Source organism: Drosophila innubila, chromosome X (genome assembly GCF_004354385.1).
Source record: "Drosophila innubila isolate TH190305 chromosome X, UK_Dinn_1.0, whole genome shotgun sequence".
NCBI classification, from domain to species: Eukaryota; Metazoa; Arthropoda; class Insecta; order Diptera; family Drosophilidae; genus Drosophila; species Drosophila innubila.
In genome coordinates, this window is record NC_047626.1 from 14,407,382 (window position 1) to 14,429,720 (window position 22,339).

The following is a 22,339-nucleotide window of genomic DNA, read 5'->3' on the forward strand; positions in this document are numbered from 1 at the left end:
GCATTAACTTTAAAACTCAACTGCACACAGATATTTCAGTTTGTTTTGTCTTTCCTCTACGTTTTGTTATTTATGCATCTTTTTACTTGCTTTCTTTTTGGCATTCCGATTTGAATGCACAGCAATAACGAACTACAAACAATAATAACAACAACAACAATAACAACAATAACAACAATAAAAACGAGAATAGAGAGAGTGGCAAACTAGCAATCATTTTTCTCCCACGCTGATTGATATATCAAATTGATAGCCGCGCCATGGCTAAAATGCTTTAGCTGCTTTTATTATTTCACTCCCCCAACCCTTTAACACCGGCTTCATCTCCCCCTTCCCTCTGCACAGTCCCCTTTAAGCACTACATTCCTTTTGTACGAGTATATGCGTATTTATCGTATTTGTTTCTCTTGTTAGCTTTTTTTCGGCTATATTTTTCTGGCTCGTTTTTGTTTTAGGCGATTGCATTGCACATGCAAATTTTAACGAGTTGTTTGTGGTCTTGTATAGAAATTTCAACAGCAATAGCAACAAAAACTACAACAATTGGCGTTTATTTGCAGGCAACATTTTGATTTGGCTGATTGAGTTTGAGAGTAGAAAAAACACATGAAATAACACGGTAGAAATGAATATTTCAATTAGAACGAAATAAAAAATAAACACACACACACATATGCATTTATAAAAAAAAACTATTACTAAATGATGTACATATGTGTGTGTGTGTGCGTATTTTATGAATATGCAAAACGCTTCTGAAAGCTTGGATAAAATTGTACGCCTGCCACTTATGCAACATATTCTTTAAAGCCAAATTTCTATGGTTTTTAAAGTCGAAATTGAATCAACATTTTACCTCAGTATTTGATTTAGTTGTAGTTAAATAATAGCAAGAAATATGTGTACTCAACTGTAGATAAATTTATTATTTTGATTTTTAATTTAGCTGCAATTAAAGAAAGCTCAATTGATTTACTGTCTTCATTGATTTAGAAATTGGTTCAATTTGTTGCTTAAATCGAAAATAATTCGGCCATTTAAACTGTGCAATCATTTTTCATTCGATTTCAACGCATATTCATAGAAAAACAATTTATCATCTGTATTTACTGGAATCTACATTTGGTACAAGTTTGTTATTACAATAAAACACCTTAAAGTTAGTTAAAGTAAAAAAAGTAAAAAAAAAAAAAAAAGTTGAGTTATTTTCAGACTTTTGTCACTTTATCATCTAATTATCTTTTTATTGAAGTTAAGTTAGCAACACTGTTAATTATCGATTGCTATCAATTCGATAACTCTGCCTTTGCTACGTCTCAAGCTGACTGCCAAACACAGAGTTGTTTTTGTTCTCATTCTTTAGTCAATTGCTTCTCCTCTCCCCTTTGGCCACGCCCCCTTCACCCGCTGTGGGTGTGTGTGTGTGGGCGTTTAACCAAAGCAATTTAGTCATGGCTCTATCTTTGATGTTTTTCTTTCAGTTATTTTTTGTTCTTTTTCAGCTGCAACAGCAGCAGCAACAACACCAACGGCAGCGGCAGCAGCTGCAACTTTAAATGACCGTAGAGCACAGCATGTGTTTCGAGCGTATCTTGTATCTTATGGATACCGTAGCGTACGTGTGTGTACGTGTTTGTGCTGCTCTTGGCCAATTCGATTTCATGCTGCAATTTCGATTTGTCGATCGACAAATGTGTATGGAACAACAAAAAAACAAGCAAAAGTAGCCCAAGGATAGCCCAAAGCAGGCAACAGGTTTTTGCCATTGAAAGTCAATCAAAGAGTCGCAAAAGTAAAAACTAATTTTTAGCCAGACAGACAGTCGCTCTATTTATCTCTTATCTTGTTGCCAAACTATTTTTTCATCTCTCTCTCTCTCTCGCCCTCTCTCTTGCTGGCTGATTTATATAGACTTATTGTCAAGTGGCTCATTAACACATTTTGCGCATGTTGCACATCGTTAGAAGTCAAAACACACAGCAGTCTCTAAACTGTTAAACTTCAACTGGTGCAGGTTGTTGTGGCATGTGGCATGTGGCATGCTTCATTATTTCGGACACAATGCAATTCCGACACGTGGCAGACACTCTTGAATTTCTATAGCCCAAAAATTCAGTGATGTCAATATCAAAAGCAAACGCTGTTCATTTGCTCATTCATTCAGACACTCATTCAAACACTCATTCAGACGCTCATTCGCACACTCATTCAGTCGTTCAGTCATTCAGTCGTTCAGTCATTCAGTCATTTTGTCATTCATTCATTTGCCTTCAGCTTTTTCGCATCATGCATATGAAAATTGGCCAATTTGGCAATCCATTCTATTGCCCAGCTCTCTGTCAAACTGGGAAAGTGGAAAACTGGCAGCACTGCAAGTTGGGCAATTCAAAAACCAAACGGAAGCGAAAACCCAAAAACGAGGATCGTAACGGTACCGGGAGGCATTCATTAATTTCGTGGCACGCATAGTTGCCAGAGTCGCCTCTACAGCTGCCAGGTTGCCAGACTGCCAGACTGTCAGAATGCCAGGCTACCAGACAGCTGCCTCTCCACGTAATGACTTTAATTAACATACATCAGTTGAAGCTGTTGCACTTGCTGCTTCCTCTTTCCACATGCCACATGCTGCCTGGCTGTTGGGTGGTGCTTCGAGGTGGTTAAGGTGGTGCTGCTCCACTTGTGGGTGGCAAGTGGCAAGTGGCTCGCTCAAGTGGAAGTTTTGGCACAATGCTGCAACGCTGCCTGTGCCACCAAATGTGTGCCACAACAACAACAACAACAACAGCAACAACAACAACAACAACAAAAACCACACTATATCGCGCATCTGTTTGTTTACTTTGCGTTTTCATATTTATTTCGTTTAATTATTTTATAAATACTCGTTCACTCGCTCACTGAGTGCAACATGAATGAATAAATGAATTACGATTTCGAGATACATACATATATACTGATACTGATTAACAAATCGTTGTCTTAATTGACAAATTGATTGGCAATCAACATGCAATTTAGAATTAACTTATATAGGATTCAACTTACTTTTCCCTATTTATTTTCAGAAATTATGTCAACAAATGAAAGGAAAAACATAAAAATTAAATTATACTATTAAGAATTATAAAAAATTGTACGTTTAATAAGTCTCTAAGTTATACTGACACAAATATGCACTTTTTTCTATCTCACATTCTCCTGACTAGTTAGCACTAGTTTAATCTACAATCTCTATCTTTAATAAGATTATATATATTATTTATATATCCAAAAAATCAAGAAGGAATGAAAACATATTTTAAAAAATAAATGTGAATAGTAATTTTAATTTAAAGCAATATTTTTTAAAATTAAAAACTGCAATTATTAAGTTTTTATCAGGCTCTATGTATTAACTTTACAATTTCCCAGAACTCAAATCCAAGACGCAAATACAAATCTTAAGAAAATGAAATCCTTTTTCAACACTATGACTGCGTGTTGTTGTTGCTGTTGGTTTCCCTAGTGTCAAGTCTAATATGTCGCACATCCACACACATCCCCGCCACAACACACACACACACGGGCCACCCATTGTTTTGATGATATTCCCCTCGCAATGAGAGACAAAAAAAAAAAAATATATAAAGCAAAAGTAAAGAAATGGCAAATCTAACCAAATGCCAACACAAATTTTGTTTGCGCTTTGTATTAGGTTGACAAAAATCAACACCCGGACGGACAGGAGAAGACGGAGATACGAACGGGAGGCAGGGAGGCGGGGATTCGGGGAGGATGTCGTTGAAGTTGCTTCTCCGGGGCTTTTCCTCAATCAGAAGTCAGCGAGCGTGAGAGCATGAGAGAGGGAGAGGGAGGGGGGAACCAACAGGAGAGAGATTTATGTTGCCAAAACCGCCTACACATAACCGCCACGAAGATGTGGTGCAGACAGTGGACAAAAAAGGGGGAGTAGGAGGAGGAGTGTGTGTGGACTGGGCTTAGTTGTTTGTCTTTTGCAAATGTTGACAATATTTTGCGATAAAAGGTGAATTTATTAGCACTCCCCACGCAGACAGTTCGTCTTTCTTTTAAATTATGGCCACCATATGTCTGTCTTCTTTTTCTCTTCCCTTTGAGTTCCTCCTTTATCTGTTCACTTAACGCAACTCTTTCAAAATGACCAACAATAATTTCAGGTTTTTTCGTGTATGTTTTCATTTTTTTCGTCTGTTTTTCTCTGTTCCCAATTACCCAATCCCCATTCCACTTCATCTCCTCTCTTTTGCCCCAATTCTTATCGTAGGCGATGCAATTTAAAACACATTTTCGGGGATTAAGATCTTGACAAATCATAAACAAAACGATGGCGAAGAGGCAGCTGCATGGCCAGCACGCAATTACAGATACATTTGTATCTTTAGCTGTATCTGTAGATGCCGCTGACTGTTGACTGATTTAGTTGGCCTAACAAAAGGCCAAAGCCCAAAAAAAAAAATATAAAAAAAAGACATTGGAGCCCAACCACAGACTATGGCAATAAAATGCCACACACACACACAAACAGCTAAGATGCATATCTTGTGAGAGAGTGAGAGAGACAGACAGCAAGATAATGCAAGAGAAAGGGAGAGCGCAGATATTACGTAGAAAAATGCTTGCAGCTTCATTTGCTGCCCAGCGACACTTTATGAAATAGAAATTGAAAATCTCCACTTAAGACTGCAGCTTTCGAAGAATGCTCAAAGAGAGGGTGGAAGGGAGGGGGGGAAATTGGGAGATGGGGGACAGTCCATAATGCGAGCAGCAGCCACATAAAAGCTACAAGATACGCATCTTTTGGATTGTTGCTCTTGAATTTTTAAGCCGATTTTTGGTTGACTTAACTGCGACATAAAACACAATAAAACTGATATAAAAAGAAAGAAAAAAAAAGCTGTCCCCTCTCAGCTTGTTGTTGTTGTTGTATTTGAATGACAGAAGGCGGACGAAGGAAGGAAGAGAGGTAGAAGATGGGGACAGTTTGGGGACGAAACTGACAACGCTTTCAACGCATGTCAATGTCGACATTTTCAAATTCCAATAAGTTTATTGTTGTTGTGATGTTTTTTTGATAAAACTGTAATATAAACAAAGTGTACACGCACACACGCACACACACACACAAACACACAAACACACACACACTCTTCACTTACCAGCTAGTCGAAAAGCCAAGTTATCCAAGATTCCAGCTCTGAATCGTTCTTTTTTGGCTGCTTATGAATATGGAAATGCTGTAAAGAGAGAAGAAGAGATGAAAGGAATGAGAAAGGGAATTTAATTAGCATGCGTATACTTTCAGCACACACTGTGAAAGAGAATAATATCAAGTGAACTGCAACTGAAATCACAAAACACAAAAAAAAGCCATCAATGTTAAATGCAAATGTTGCAAGCTTCAAGCATAGAAAATTGAGTTATTTAAATATGATGAGTTTTACAACAGCGTAACTTACAGTGGCTGTCAGCAGCATACGGCCACTTGGCCAACTGGCAACTTGCAACTTGCTAACTATTCGAAAACTTGTCAAGAAAACACTCTCGATGGGACATCAGTTGGAATTGCATGCGTAATTAAATCTTTGCCCAACTCAAAGACTCTTGAGTTTATCTCGATTAGTCTTCGGATATCTGAATACTTCATTAAACTCAAATGTAAAGACCCCGCCCCCCAACCCTTCTATTCCCGTCACCGGAAGTCTGCAATTTGTTATTGGCATTTATGTGAATTTTAAGTTGAAATCAAGTTAAGAATTGATTAAAACATTTGATTATTGACAGTACTGAAAGGAATTTTCACTGAAAGATGACAGCTTTCTGACAGATATAATGCTTTTAGGGCATTCATTTAGGAAGCAGTTCATGAAATTTTTGTGTTTTATTTTTAATAGGATTGCATGTATAACTAATACCTTGCTATAAGAATGCTAATTCTTAAATTATTTTTTAAGGAAATAATTTAGAAACAAGTTTTGTATACTAATTAAAAATTTCAGTAGATCTTAAGTATTTAGTTCATGAAACTAGTTAATTTGCAAATTTTACTCACATGCCATAACGCTAATGACACATTTGTCGCCTGCACGCTATCTGCGCTGAGGCACTTAAGTGAAAAGACTAAAAGCAAAAATTGAGCCGCGTTGGACTAATAAATTTTTAGTAAAATAAGTCCACAAAACAATATAAAAAAAAGCCAAGAAAAAAATTGTTGAAAAAACCAAGTAAATCTCATAAAAAATGTCAGAGCAGACCGCAGAATGCTCGTTTCAATCTACAGAGAGAGAGAGAGAGAGAGAGAGGCTGGGGAGTAGAAGAAACTCTTTAAGCTGCATTAAAAACTCGCACACAAAAGGCAAACGCTCGGGCAATACTTTTGCCTTTTGATAAATGTGACAGCCGGCGGTGAGGGGAGAGTGAGAGAGTTGAGGTATTAAGGTAGAGGTAAAGGTAGAGGTAGAAATAGAGGTAGAGGTATAGGTAGAGCAGAGGGTAAAGTGGAAAGTCTGAGCTCAGCGTCACAGTTTAAGTTTCGAATCGGTGAATGAGCTCGAGAGTCCGAGAGTCAAGCCCCGCAAATTTTAGAGCAAAATGTTTTAATTGAGCGAGTGCTATGAAAGTTTAAAAGTGTTCCAGTTTTCCAATTTGAAATTGAAATGCACAGTTGGCAGACAAAAAGTGAAAGCATTTCATAAAGGAAACCAAACCAAAACCCCCAAACAGAAGTAGAAATACAAGTTGAAGTAGAAATAGAAATAGCATAAAGAGATGGGAATGGGAATGGGAATGAGAATTGCAAAAGGCGTTTGGCAATGGCAATAAAATAAAATAGAATTTTAAACCACAGGCAAACGTGCGTTATTCATTTTTGAATTTATAACACAATTGGGAGACTGTCGTGCCGCGTGCAAAATGCCAAAGGAGCTAAAAGGGCGAAACAGAAGAAACAGCTAAAAAAAAAATAAAGAAAAGGAGTGAAAATGCGCAACAAAATAAATGCGTGTAGCTCCTTTGCCGTGTGTGACACATAAAAATAGAAATAAATAAGAGTGCCGGAGAAGAGGGCAGGAGAGGGGAGAGGGGAGAGAAAGAGGAGCAGCAGCAGCAGCCGCAGCCAGAGAAGAAAAAGGTTGGCAGTCAAAGGAAATCGTGTTGTGGCAAATGTGACAAGCTAACGTTGTTGCCACTCTTTCCGTTGCCACATGCCTCCAGTCTGTTGCCCTTCTTCCATCTATCACCTTCCACCTACCACACTTCCTATTCCTATTCCTGTACCTATACCTATTCCCATTCCTATTCCTTCTCCATTTTCCATTCGCAATGCTTGCAAATGACGCGAGTTCACAGCAAATTGACAAAAATGTATGAAGAAAGCAAAGGCAACGCAATGAAAATAACCCACGATAATAATAATCATCATAATGATGCTGGTGATGATGAGCAAGGAACATGTCAAGTTAGTTGGAATAGAATGGCTTGGAGTGTCTTTTCAATATGTCACCCTCTGCCGTTATATGTTTGTCTAGGCAAAAGTTCAAAGATTTTCACCAATTTAAAGATGTTCATCTTTCAGAAACATTTAAGAATTATTTGAGTTAGGATATCAGTCTTAAAACATAGCTCATTAAGCTGGAAATGCAAGTGTAACTCCATAAAGAAGATGAGAGAAATTTAAATCAGATAGAGGCTTACATTCCATCTGAAAGAATCTGGTTTAGTTACTTTAAGAAATTAGTTCCTTAACTTTTTAATTTAGTAGATTAATACATTTATTTCTGTTGAAATATGCAATTTGATTAATCACTAGTTAAATGAACTCATATAGAAAAGAATTTTCAATGAGAAGTTAATTACTTAAATCAACTGTAAAATTGCATTGAGTAGTCATCCTTCCCCTATGAATGTATTAGTTCAAGTTGCTCACAATGACTCATTAGAGATGTTTTGAAAGAGTTCCTTACCGAGTCAGGATTCGTCCTGACAACGATGATGATGGAACTTGATACGCCAACAAATTGCCAAGTTTGTCGCTCTAATCAATTTACAATTGTTGTCCAATGATCTGAACTGCAATAATCGTCAGGACAACCCAACGGTTCTGAAGTCCCACAACTACACAAAGCCGACCGAGTGGTTGGGTGATTGGGTGATTGGGCTGGTTGAATGGGAATGGGTGCGTGTGAAGACCCACATACGGAGTAGAGAAACAAAAATGGGGACACAGTTGGCACAAAACCCTTTTCTCATCAGTCACCCCCTCATGAGTCACGTGCAAGGACTCAGCCATTGTCCTGCGCCTGTTTACATGCAGATAACCCCCTTGATCCACAAGATGGGGGGGACCCAATGCCAAAATTAAGCATACATCACATGGCATTTTCATATGCTGAGAAGCAAAAAGAGTTTGAGTTCCAGTACGAGTATTTCCTTTTTGCATAAGGAAAGGGTGCACTCATTTTATTTTTCTTCCAGTACAATCAACCAAGACGATGAATCGACGACCTTGTAGCGAAAAGTTATTGACTGCACACACACACACACAGAGAGACAAACAGACATGTGGTGCATGTAAGTGTGCAAATATGTGTGAAATTTATTTGCCACAGCCTGGGATCCTTGCAAAGATACGGGTATGGGTTGTGGTACCGTTACGGGAACAACCCTTTCGGGGTTTCAAAGGGTTGCTTCTGTTCCTGCTGCTCAACTTCGATTACAGCGGAGCCCCCCTCTCTCTCCCCCCAATTTTTGTTGTTTAAAATCACTTGATTGCACAAATGCTCATTGAGCTAATTTTATTTTGTTGCACACACACACACAAGTAGAATAAAGGAAGGCAACTTGAGCCACGTTTACATTTGATGGGATTCCGTTGGCATATGCAAAAAAGGACAAAGCCAAAACCAAGGTAAAAGCCAATGGTTGAAGCCCCTGCCATTTTTACCTGTCGTCCGGCTCCCAAAACTTATTAGCCCTCTGAATGCTCGACAATGTGGAAAAATGTGCTGATGTGTCCCCCTACCACAACAACAACAACAACAACAAAAGCAACAACCAGCCAGAGTTGCCAGCTAGCAAAAAAGAAAGCACTGATCAAATTACCAGACAACTTTGCTTCAACTTTGATTCAGTTGAGTCCGAATAATGATAAGGTCCTTTTTGGCTAATTTACAATGGCTTACTTAAATTAATTACATGGCAAATAATAGAATAAAGAGAAGGTGAGAAGTTTACTGTCAACAAGTACGTTCAGACATGTGAGTAATTGAAGACCATCAAATTATTTGTAGACACTCATAAGTCAACAAAGACTTTGAATAGAGGTACACAAAATGACTTAGTAAATGTTTAAGAAACTCTCTAGTCTAGACTGTAACTTAATTCGAAAGTTTTCTCAAAAAAGTTACAGTTTTTTGGTATTTATTTAAAAAAAAATAAATATATTACTTTTATGTTCACAAGACTTGTTTAACGTGATCTATAGTAATTAGCTAATTCATTAAATTAGTCAACTCATAAAAAAATGATAGACAGCAACAATTTCATCAGTGAGTCCCATTGTCATCATCAGCATCTCTTTGGCATTTTGGCAATTAAATCATTTCGGTCATAAATCGAATTTCACTCAACCCACACACACACACACAGACACACACACACACAGACACACACACACACAGACAAACGCACATCTTCAGTGTTAATCCAATTAACTGGCTTCAAACACATTCCATTCTACCTACAACATACAAAAAACAACAAAAACAAAAATCAACTAAAATGTTGAAAAAAAAAAACAACTGAAAACAGTTTCAAAGAAACTCAGACTTCCAAGTTTTATAGTTTGTTTTGAGGCTGTTACAAATTTCATACGAAACTTGGCTCAAAACTTTTAGACGGCATTTCATTGGAATGGCTCCAAAAACACCAATGAAACATACAGGCAACAACAAGAACAACAACATTAACAACCATAACAACAACAACAACAACAGGGAAGGCACCCTTATAGACAGATTGGCAAAAGGTGGCAGCGGCTGCCCGAAAATGTTTTCATTGATTTTTACGAGCATCAAACGAATCAAATAAATTCATTTTTTTTTTTTTGTGTGCTCGCTTTTCATTTTTATGCGCGAAGCTTGGCGCCCAACGTGTGGGGCCCTGAAAAATGTTATATACTTTTTCTTTTTCTATTCTTTTTTTTTTTTACATTCTGCGTGTTTTGCAATCACCGCAACAACAAGAACAACAAAATTATCAACAACAACCGGTTGGTCTGTCGGTAGTACTATTATTTTAGCCCGAGACCCGTTAGTTTTACAATTCCCACGCCAGGGCGCCTTTAACGATTCTGTTGCCGCTTCCCTTTGCAGTTGCTCCTGTTCTGTCCCTGTTCCTCTCCCTGTCCCTCTCCCTGTCCCTGTTTTTGCCCACGCCTCTCGACCTGCTGCCCCTTTCAACGTGTACGTGTCCTGTGATGTGTCGTAAACGCATCATAAACAGCTGACACTCCAACCAAACACACACACACACACACACATGTATACAAACACATGCTGCTGCATTATCATCAACACGAAATATTTTCATATATTTTACGCTTTTTTAAACAGACTTTCCACTGGACAGCAGCAAGTCGCAATAGAAAATAATGTATAAAAAGTAGTGATGTAAAAATATATCGAAATATCGACAACTCGATTTTCGCGGAAGCGAAAAGATAATCTACAAAAATGTCAAAGTTTGATTTTGGCATTAAAACGATGCAAGAAAAATAAGATTTCTGAAAAATGTACGAGTGTATTTTGTGATTACAATTTCGTTTTCAAATTAAAAATTTTTTTTTGATAAAATTCGATATTTTCAACTCGATCTACTATTTTTCGATATATCGACAGCTCGATGCTTATTTTTGGCGATTTTCTATTTCGATATAAAACTCGATCTAAAGTTTGGATTTACAGCACTAATAAAAAGTGAAAACAGTACAAAATTTAACAGTTAAATATACAAATACTATAGTATACATGCGAGAAATAAAATCACATAGTTGAATAAAAATATATATACAAAAATTTATAAAAATTGTTGATATAAGTAATGAAAATAGTTTCGGAAAAATAAATCGGGGAATGAAACATTTTGGTATGAGAACAAATGTGCTTGGAATGAACGGAAATCGAAATGATACTTTTTAATGCAGCCAATTGCAGCGGTTAAAATGTACGGAAAAAATCGAACTTATAAAATATTGGCAAAATACTGAATAAATATATGTATGTGTAAAAATAAAAATATGTATTTGACTATAATAAAAGATAAAGAAATATTAATACAAACAAAAAATAAAAATAAATGAAACAAAATATAGAAAATAAAAAATAAAAAACTATGTGGAATGTTAGAGAATTGTGAGTAGTGAGTCGAATTTTCGTTGCCTTTGATACTTTGTTAATGCAGGAATTTTCTCTCTTGTGGAAAAAGTGGAAACGCTTCATTTTTGTCAGTCGCTGTCATTGTTGTTGTTGTTGTTGTTGTTGTTGATGATTTTGTTGTTGTTGCTGGTGTCTGTGGCAAAGGTTTGATTAGCCATAAAAACGCGCATTTGGTGTCGACGTAGTAAGTACTTGTTTCTATGATTGTTGGTTGCCAGGCATTTTATGTCAATGCACGCTCCTCTCGCTCACTCGCTCACTCGCTCACTCTCTCTCTGTCTCTCTTACTCTCTTGGCATGCCACATGCCAGCAATTCGTGCCACATTTTTTACGAGCTTTCGTATTTGAAAGTCATAAAATGCATTTTAACAGCTCGCACAACTCGCAGCCTCCTCTGCTCTGGCATTCTGACAGGCAAAGCGAATTCAGCTGCATGTTTTTCATGTTTGTTGTGCATGTTTTTCTACATCTTTTAGTTGTTGTTGTTGTTGTTGTTATCACGTTGCGTTGTTATTGTTATTGTTAGTGTTATTGTTTTGTTTTTGGGGGCATTAAGTTATTATTGTTATGACCGCTGTGAACTTTAACCCTTGAGGCACTCACTCGCCAAGATCTTGATCTTGCTCATCTATTGACTCTCTCTGTCTCTCTCTCTCTCTCTCTATCTGGTTGCTGCACCATGCTCTTGCCACGAAACGCATCCCAATAAAATGTAATTAATTTGCAAAACTTTTGGCTCAGCCAATAAAGCAAACAACAGAAGCAGAAGCAGAACCAGAAGCAGAACCAGAAGCAGCAGCTTGGAGGCTGAAGCTGTGGCAGAAACTGGAGGCAACAGCAGCTGTAGCAGCATTTGCATGCCAAAGATGAGCCAAAAGCCATCGAAAATGCCACAGAAAACTGTAGAAGGCAAACAAGGAGCAAACGCTGCAGTAGAAGTTGCAACAGCAGAGAGGCAACAGGAAGGAAGCGGAGTCGGAGTTGTGCCAGCAGCTGCTAGACATGAACTTATAAAAGCTAGCAAAACTCTTGCAACAAGAGGAGGCGGCAGATGAAATTGTGTGTGCGTGCGTATGTGTGTGTGTGTGTGTGTGTTTGTGTGTGTGTGTGGAGGACTGCTCTGGCGACGCTGCATTAAAAAGTTAATAAAAGTGGAGCATGCCACAAGTCGTGCCGCAATTTGCGGCAGCTGCAGCTGCAGCTGGCACAAGGATATGGATATGAATATAAGTACATAAGTACATACATAATCTGCCACACATCCAAACACACTCACACACACAAACACACACACACACACATATATATTTGTACATAGTGTGTGTGGCACGTTATGTACCGCTGTGGCAGCTAAAAGCTTTGACTAACAGCAACAGAAAAGTAAGAAAAATAAACTTGTTGCACAAGGTGCCATAAGCTGTGACTTTGACTGCCACTTGCCACTTGGTCCGCCTTCGCCCTCGCCCTCTCCTTCTCCCTCTCCCTGCCACCAACTCCACTGTCCTTCCGGTTGTGGCTGCTGCAAGTGGCAAACAATTAAAATGCTCAACATTCAACGAAGCTGCGGATTTATCGACACACACAAACACAAGAACATGAAGTAAGTACGTGCATCTAACAGTAACTGCCACTAGGGATGGGAAATTATACAGAGAAATGAAATCAAACTAAACACTATAATATATATTTAATGCGATATTTATTTATACAGGATATATCGATGTTTCGGACGATGAAAATCGAAATAAAAGAATGGAGCCATTCAGCAGGTAATTTCAATCACTAATCACTCCTTTACTTATGAAGAACTACATATATAAACATACATATATATACATATATACATAACAACTTTTGAATTAATCAATCTTCTTCAAATTTGATAAAAAGTTGATAAAAACTATATTCGCTTACGTAAAAATGAACCAGTTTTAGGTATCACCGTAATTTTGCGATACATATTTTGTGATACCATACCAAATTTGATGTGTTGGTTTTTTGAAAACCTCAACACTAATATTGTTTCAATTTCTATTTTATTTAATTTTTGTTTTTTCAAGGAAATGGGTTCCAGATTTAACAATGTTTAGCTATTTCTACATGTCTCGTTTGTTGGATAATATTTTTTATTTTTTTCTTAACATTTTAAATAGATTTTTATATGAATATATGAATGATATGAATATCAATACTTTGTTACCAATACCCATTCCTAAATGCAACTGCAAATTCTGCTGCCAAGTGGCGCCACACTTGTGGTTAGGGGCATTCTTGCCCTCCTCTTTCCCTTTCTTCACCGCCTTCTGCTCTTCCTACTCCATTTAGCTGTATCTCAAGTAATGCGGCCAATTGAAAATGTCGAACAAGTGCCACAACTTGAAGTAGAGCAGCAGTTAAACACACTCACACGCATCCGTACACACACACACACACACACACTGCTGTCGACTGCGACTGCGGCTAATTAAGAACGCATTAAAAACGATTTGCAGTTAGAGACGGAAAGTGGCAGTAATTTGTTGAAGGAGGAGATTTCAGCAAGTTGAGGAGTGCTCGGAGAGGGTGGAAGCATCAGGTATTCACGAGTACTTGAGAGTGGTACAAATCGATACATACACAAGTATCGATGCATCGTTGAAGCTGAATACTTGACTTTGTAAATCATTTTTCATGCTGGATTTGAAAAAATATTATACTTAATGAGATCCCAGTTCCCTGAGAACAAGTTAGGAAATAGTTGTTAAATAATGAGTCCTTTATAGTAGCACTCGAACTTTAACAGTAACTCAAGTAAGACTGCATGTTATTTTTTTTGTTTTGATTACTTCAAGTGAAAATAAGTAGTCCCAATATAATATTAGTATTATGTTATTCTACAAAGGATTGTGTGAAAATATGAAAAAGAATATTGTAATGTGGAGTTGTCGTGAGTTTTTTTTAACTCTAATCGAAATGTTGGCAACAATATTAACTTTTTACTTCCAAGCAGGCATTGGATTTAAATTTATTTGTCGTATTATTTGTGGAAACAAGTTACGTTATTTTGTTTTAAGAAACGATTATTTTGATTGCAATAAATCTTCTTCAAACTCTTGATTTGACAAAACAAAACAATAATGTTAACCAAACGTTTGGGTCACATGAAAGCCGTTGCAAGTCCACAGCATCTAAGCTTGTTGCAACAATTGGGATGTTCCTATAGCACAAAGAAGCAGCAGCAAGACGTGCAACATCAACAAAAGCCTCAGCAACAAGAATTGCAGTCGCAGCAGCAAGAATCGAAGGAGCCTTTGGAGAGGGGAGATGCGGATGAGAATGGGGCAATATCGGAGGTGGAGTGGTTGACGCAGGAACTGGCAGCTGTCAAAGTGGAGCACGGTGATCTCTTGGAGAAATACAAACGTGCTTTGGCGGATGGAGAGAATATGCGAAAGCGCCTCAACAAACAGATCGATGAGGCGAAAATCTTTGGTATACAAGGATTCTGCAAGGATCTCATTGAGGTGGCCGATGTGCTGGGGCATGCCACACAGTCGGTGCCCAAGGAAAAACTTAGCTCGAATGGCGATCTGAGAAATCTCTATGAGGGCCTCAGCCTAACACGTGCCTCACTGTTGCAAGTATTCAAGCGTCATGGTCTCGAGACTCTCGATCCGATTAATCAGAAATTCGATCCCAATTTGCATGAGGCTCTTTTCCAGACCGAAGACGACTCGGTTGAGGCCAATACTGTGGTCCAGGTAACCAAATTGGGCTACAAATTGCACAAGCGTTGCATACGCCCAGCCTTAGTGGGCGTGTCCAAACGTTAATAGCCTAGACATATCTACAAATCCAAACAGTTCAAAGTTCATGTCGATGTTCACTTACTATAGTTTGCTAAATTATCATTGTCATGCTACAAAATTCACTTAAATAATAAATACATCAAAAAACGAAAACGAAAACAAAAACTCAATATCTCAATCTGTTAGAAAATTAGGCATATTTTTGTTCTGTTAACGTCACGCTGTTATCGAAATATTAAAAGTTTTATTTTTAGCTAGGAACAAAGCTTTAAGTTTGGAAAGTTCTTCAACGAGCATAAGCTTATTTTAAAGAGCCAAAAATACGATTGAAAACAGGAAAAAGGAAAGGTAGAAAGAGCAGAGATGGAGACAAAGCAGAAACAACAGTTCAGAAACTGTGTTAACATTGTTGTTTTTTTTTTGGATTGTAGATGGGCCGAAGAATAAAGATAAAATGTTTCAAAAAGTGTTTGTTTATAAGTAGCTTTAAAATGTATTTATTTGTTGCAAGAAGGCTCTTATATAGATAAAAGTTGAGGCGGAATAAAAAGACAGATTGATTGCATGTTAACCTAGAGAATAGTTTGAATAAGAAAGTAATGTCAGTAGATGAGATAATAGATACAATTTTCTCGACTCTCTTCCTGTCATTCAATCTTTCAATCCTTCTCCCAGCCATGAGGCAAAGAGAGAGAGAAAGAGACGAGGCAGGAAAGGAGGAGAGAGCCAGAATGGCAATTAAACAAAGAGACGGAAAGCCATTAAAAATTGAGCGGCCATTTGGCTGAATGCCTCTGTCAGTGTCTGTGGCTCAAGATGGGGACTGTCCGGCGGCGAGGGGAAGGGTGACTCTATCAAGCCGTCGGCTCTTTGGCCAAAAACTAGGCAAAAGTAAGCGAAATGGCAAAACTGCAAGGAAAACTTAACAGCAACTTTCTCGTGTGTTTCGAAGAGCGCACAAATATTTTCAATTACAAATTGTATTTTTCCGTTTAGATAAGCAAAATTTATGGCAGCTCCAGCAGCGGGCCAACTGCTTGTAGACGCGACCCCTTTTCCCCCTTGCCGCAGCCTGAGACGCTCCTCATCCTCGATCGTCCTGCGGCAACAAACACTTTTTGCGCTTGGCCGGCGACGCAGTTGTAAACAAGCTGGCAATAAAAAGAAAAGCGGCCAAAAAAATGGAAAAATAAAAAACATTTTTGCAAGGTACAAAAGACTACAAGATACCCTGCGCTTAGACCCTTAGATACCCTTAAATAAAATCTTTTGTGCCAATTATCCGATCATCATGAAATTTTCAAGGTAGATTCGGAGTTCCATAGAGTATGTACATAATACATGCACTAGATTTATTCAAGACTAATGTCCTTAAATTGCTATTTCAATTTTTGTTCTTTTCACTTAATAATAAGTTTGGTGCAACTAGCTCTTAACATTTCTGAGATACCACGTTCATTCAAATAGACTGGACTTCTGATGCTGATCAAGACAATATATACTTTATGATCTGCCAAGCCTCCTTGTGCCTGTTCAGCACAGGGTACAAAAATAGCAGACAACGATAAGGAGAAAATGTACGATGAGGGAGCAGCAAGAAGAGCCGCAGTATCCTCCCTTCACCCCTTCGGAATAGGACTTGAAAGACCAAAGACGCCAAGCAGCAAAAACTACAAAAGAAGAAAAAGTCGTTGAAGGAGGACAAAAAAAATGACGTACAGATTTACAGAGTATTTTCTTTAACGTTCTTTTGTGGCGCCGCCAAATGTCACGTACGTAGACGTTGTGGGTGCAGGTGTATGGAGTTGGAGTTGGAGAAGGAGAAGCAGAAGGAGGGCCGCTTAAATGCTGAATTGGAGGCGTGGCCCTCTCGTTACGAGATTGCACTTTTTATTTTTGGTCAAGCCGGAGACACGAGACGCTCATACGAGACACGAGACACAGAGAAATTCTCTGCCAACTTATTACAAATGAAAGACGTCGACAAGGACACGTAACAGCGACAGAGCAGCAACCAATGCCCGCCCCCGCCCTTCCCTTCTCTTTTAGACAGCCCCGCCCACTGTCCAGCGGTCAACCGTTGAAGAAAACTTTTCACTTTCCCCTCTCTCTGTCTCTCTCTCCACCTTTCTTGTACGCAAAATGCTCGCACTGTCAATTGAATTAGAGTGAAATTGTCTGCTGGCCACAGGGAGAAAGGGAAAGGAGAATCACAATGACAATGACAACGTAGCAGGTGACAAAAGGTGGGTGTGTGTGTGTGTGTGTGTGTGTGGCATATTAAAAACGAACGGAATTTAGTTAAAGCCAAGAAGGTGTTGCAACGACAACAGGGCGTGGCATCTTCAAGTCGTCATGCCGCCCAGACTCATGACTTGTTTGGCTGCACGTTTGTCGCCGTCATTATTTGCTTTCTACGAGCTTCTTCTCATTTTATTATTTTTATCGATATCTATGTTTTTTTTTTTTTTTTTAAGTACATACGTTTACACATTCTCGTACATATGCATGTATTTCTACGGCAATTGTATATTTGTCTTTGGATTTCCATGCACGTGCTGTAGACGGAAATGACAAGGAGACGGCGAGACACGACAGACAGCGAGAGAGAGAGGGAGAGAGAGAGAGAAAGAGAGAAGGAAAAACCGTTTAGGGAATTTAGTTGGCAGCTCCTTCTTACAATAATTTATATGCTGGTCAATCTGACTATATAAAATTATATATATTGAGATTCAGTAACTATGCTTCAGAGATAAAAATGTTTCAAAAACAATTAGCAAAAAGCATCAATTGTAATATTTTTAATTTTCTATTCATTTAATATTGTAATATATTTGATAAATATTTTGTTGATTACTTTGAAATATTTGCTGGTCAATCTGACTATATAAAATTATATATATATTAAGAATCAGTAACTATGCTTCAGAGATAAAAATGTTTCAAAAACAATATGTAAGCATTAATTGTAATATTTTTAATAATTTTCTATTGATTTAAGATTGTAATATATTTGATTAATATTTTGTTGATTACTTTTAAATATTCTCTAACCCCATTTCATATTATACTAAAATTTAATATAAGTATTTATTACGTTATCGATAGCTATAGTTATTTATTTATTTATTATATTTTGAAACATAACATTTATATCATTTAGTGACAATAAAATGTTATTTCAATATATTTTACAATTTATTAATAGTGAATAGTATTTTTTTTAAATATACCTGACAACTCTGGATAAGCCTATTCATAAAAGGAGCTGCCATTAATTGCGAGCGCTGTTCGCGTGTCTCACAAATTGAATTGACACGCTCGCAGTCGCAGTCGCAGTCGCTGCTGGCGTTGGCGTTGGCAGCGTCAATCTTGTGCTTGTGTACGCCAACGTCAACGTTAGCAGTTAACAATAAAAACAACAACAACAACAAGAACAACAAACTGGGCACAATCCCCACATCAGATCTTGGAACTCAACGTCGAGACGCGTCGTCTTATCATAATGATGACGTTTACATTTCAATTAACGAAGAACAACATAATTGCAGCAGTCAAATTATATAATTATACACAAACACACAACATGCACACACACAAACACACACACACACACACACTTACATAAATATATATTATATGTATATATAGGTGTCTATATGTATATATACTCTTTTAAGAGGGGGCCGCCCCATCAACTTCGACAGCAGCATTTTATGCATATTGAAGGCGGGCTCTTTGGCATCGGATCTGTGGCAGCTGCAACGCGTTGCAACGTTGCCGGCGTCGCTTGCTGCAGCCGTCAAATGCGATGCAGGTGTTGCCCCATGTGTCAAAAAATAATCATTTTGAAATCACTTCACAGCGCCCAGCGGAGAGATGAAAAATGCGTTCGTTAAATGCACCCGGAACGGGCAACGTGCCACACAGCTTGTGATGAAGGAGCTGAAGCAGGCGGTGGAGGCAACGTTAATGCAACACACAGGCCTCTCTGTGCTTGGGTCTGGATCTGGGTCCGGGTCTGTGTCTGTGCCTGTCAAGTGTTTGCCCGGGCAGAGCTAAAGCAGCACATAATTTGTATAAAGCCTTGTCTGTCTTATAATTCCATTTCAACATTCGATTCAATGAACGACTTGAAGCAGTTCTCAGTCAGTCCGTCAGTCAGTCAGTAAGCCTCCCTTCCATACTCCTTCTCTGTCTGTCTGTCTGTCTGTCTGTCTGTCCGTCTGTCTATCTGTATCTTTGTCCGGCAATGGGTCACAGCTGCGTAGAGTTGCACTAAACGAAATAATGGGTTATATAAGAAGCGTTCATAACAAGCCTATGATGTGGAAATTTAATATGTGAGCTTATTGAATATATTTCCGATCAGAGACAAACGCAACTCTATTACAAAGTGGAAAACGAAAAAAGCAGATATTAAATGTCAAATTCAGATTTGAATATCAACTCAATAATAATTTTATTGTAGTATCTGCTTACCTTATATTAAACTTATATTAAACTATCTTTGATCTAGATTGAGAATGATCATAGTTATGTGTCCTCTGCAATGCTGCCATTGTCAAGTGAATACTCTTTAGGACTCCAACTTCTATTAAAAAAATTTCCGATGAAATAAAAAGTAGGCTTTAAGTTATCATTCTCCCACAGTATGTTATATCATTACAGTTTTTATTTATACAAACATCAACTAGTTTATCAAAAAAAATTTCATGTTATTTTATTCTTTCTAGTTTTTACTCAATACACTAAAATTTATTTATGTTTTGTATAATTAATTTTAATAAATAATTTTAATCAACTTTCACGCTATGCTTAGCAAACTAGATAGGTAAGTTCCATTATCTTTTCTTGGTTCATATATTTATGCAGTTATACGAAAGTCTCGTTTCTTTGGAACGATACAAAAAGAAAATGATGTTCAGTGTGCTTTGACTTTCAAGTTAAATTTTTGTATTCCGCTTTTTTCTATGCAGTGTGAAATCCTCATTCTCAATTTCGTAGTTTTCATAGATTTGTATTTTAATACTTCTAAATTATATATTGTAGCGTTTGTTCGCAAATTCGGTCAATAGCAGGCATCATGAAGACCAATACAACACCAGAGAATACAACACGAGAGAATACAACTCGGGAGAATACAACACGAGAGAATACAACATCAGGCCAGATTAATGTGGAGCTGGAGCCGTGTCCCTTCTGTGGACGAACTTTCAACCCGTTAACACTGGAAAAACATGTGGCAATCTGTGAGAAGACATCGAAAAAGCGTCCCGTTTTTGACTCCTTTCTACAGAGAATCACTGGCCATGTTGATAATGTTCGCGCTCTACCTTCTTCCGATCCGCTTAAGACCAAAAAAGATCGGGATGTATCCCAACCATCGAAACCAATAGAAACCGCAGTTCTCCGTAAGTCACAGCAGGATCCCGAAATTCGTGTTAATCGGCAAACGACAACTCCACCATTCGATAATGTGAAAAAGCAAACACCAAAGGACGAACCCAAAGCTGAGGTTTCACCTCAACAAAAAAAACGTGGTACATACTTAGAGGCGAAGCCATTGGAGCCCTGTCCTCATTGTGGCCGTAGCTTCAACCAAAAAGCATTGGATAATCACGTAGAGTGGTGCAAAAACAAGTCGGTCATCGCCGCCTTCAGTCAATATAGCACCTCGGTCAATCCCCTGGCCAAGGAGCGGATGAAGGCACGCATTAGCTATCAGCCGCCGACTCCAAAGTGAGTGCTTCTCTCTCTCTTTCTCTCTCTATTTATATATATCCTTCTTTCTCTTCCTAGAATTAAACGCAATAAGTAGGATGCCTTGTTGAACAACTGTTTTAAGCCTGGGCTAAATTACCTGTCATCGTTCTTATTTAAATGGAGAAATAAGCACAAAAAGTGAGTTTTAATTTCGCATATGATTATTTATAATTAATTAATTTACTTATCTTTTGTAATATCTTTTTTGAATCCCTAAAATCCGCTTATTTCTTAGACGCAACCAATCGAAGTGTTCTCATGTGAGTAGAACAACAATGACGTTAAAGTAACTTCGGCTGTGTCGAAGTCTGAATACCCTTGTAAATTGTTTCTTTATACTTGAATTTTTTTAGTTCTGTCATATAAATATTATTTTATATAAATATTAGTCTGATCAGGCTTTCAAGCTTTTAAAGTTATATTAACTAATGTGTTTAAACTGAAAATAGAACAGTTAGACAGACTAATTTAAAAGACTATGATTTAAATGACTCGGTTCTTAACATTATTAAGTTGTTTAAGCCTTTTCTCTTTACAAGCGTATTCATACTTCATCATTTATATATATTTTTTGTGATTAACTATTCAATTTCTCGCAGTGCATGCTGAACCGACATTTTGAATGAAACCCAACTGACAAGTTGGCATATAATGTGTCGGCGACTCTTTCATAAAGAGTGAGATTTTTAATTATTGTTTTCACGTTGCATTCCTTTATGTCGCATGTCAGAAGTCACAATCCCAAAAGTTGCAAAGTCCCGAAACCACGGAGCAACCGAATCCATATGTGTGTATGTATGAATCCGACACCGGGATCCGAGAGGCAACGGAAATTTGTTTTCTATCGTGACATATGAGAACGCTTCAAATGGCGCTGAATAAAAAATGCCTTTGCAAAATATTTCATGACACGTTCCCATATAATAATAATCTGGCGTGTAATTTATTAACACTTTTCTCTACGATCCCCCCTGTCTCCGTGCTACTCCTCTGTTAGCTGACATCGCTTGGCGGTTTCGCTTTCAGCTTTCAGCATTCAGCGTTTTATTTACACGATTGAAAGCAAATTGAAAGCCGGCACCTGCACGGCATCAAAGGGGAGGGTGATGAAGGGGGAGGGTGCTGCGGTTAAATCGTATGCTTGGTCTATGGAGCTGTGGATCAATGTCTCAACCAGGCAAATGCCCACCGCTGCTTGTTTGATGAAGTGCATTAAACAAATAACGCCCTGGCAATTTTTCATTAAGAACTCGCTGGCACTTCAGTCACGAGATCGGTTAAGGGGCAGTTGAAGTGCACAGATTGTGTTGCACATTGCGTATACACACTGTGTGCTA

At 38.0% G+C, this 22,339-nt stretch overlaps 2 protein-coding genes and 1 long non-coding RNA gene across 4 annotated transcripts in view; 2 read left to right on the forward strand and 1 right to left on the reverse strand.

Moving 5' to 3' along the window:
- LOC117783148 overlaps nucleotides 1–22,339 on the reverse strand; it is a 30,480-nt gene that overhangs the window by 1,984 nt on the left and 6,157 nt on the right. Inside the window, exon 2 of the long non-coding RNA XR_004617354.1 lies at nucleotides 5,175–5,252. This is a non-coding gene — a long non-coding RNA (uncharacterized LOC117783148). The remainder of the gene's footprint in view (nucleotides 1–5,174; nucleotides 5,253–22,339) is intronic.
- On the forward strand, nucleotides 14,514–15,390 carry LOC117783140 (grpE protein homolog, mitochondrial-like). The gene has a single exon (XM_034620371.1). It carries the CDS (start codon nucleotides 14,565–14,567, stop codon nucleotides 15,258–15,260), a length of 696 nt encoding a protein of 231 aa, XP_034476262.1. The 5' UTR covers nucleotides 14,514–14,564; the 3' UTR covers nucleotides 15,261–15,390.
- LOC117783127 (zinc finger C2HC domain-containing protein 1A-like) lies at nucleotides 19,999–21,929 on the forward strand. 2 transcript variants are annotated; one of them, XM_034620359.1, is made up of 5 exons: nucleotides 19,999–20,070; nucleotides 20,289–20,978; nucleotides 21,039–21,144; nucleotides 21,238–21,262; nucleotides 21,602–21,929. In XM_034620359.1, the coding sequence occupies exons 1-3, from the start codon at nucleotides 20,051–20,053 to the stop codon at nucleotides 21,055–21,057; spliced, it is 729 nt and encodes a 242-aa protein (XP_034476250.1). In that variant the 5' UTR covers nucleotides 19,999–20,050; the 3' UTR covers nucleotides 21,058–21,144; nucleotides 21,238–21,262; nucleotides 21,602–21,929. The 2 variants fall into 2 exon arrangements, with proteins under 2 accessions (XP_034476250.1, XP_034476241.1); XM_034620350.1 differs by having other exon boundaries at nucleotides 21,039–21,140.

Excerpts from the sequence above, each read along its gene's own strand:
- LOC117783140 (XM_034620371.1), top strand. The coding sequence starts at position 14,565 with ATGTTAACCAAACGTTTGGGTCACATGAAAGCCGTTGCAAGTCCACAG.
- LOC117783127 (XM_034620359.1), top strand. The coding sequence starts at position 20,051 with ATGCTTAGCAAACTAGATAG. Across the intron at positions 20,071-20,288 it reads ATGCTTAGCAAACTAGATAG|CGTTTGTTCGCAAATTCGGT; the intron begins GTAAGTTCCATT and ends TATATATTGTAG.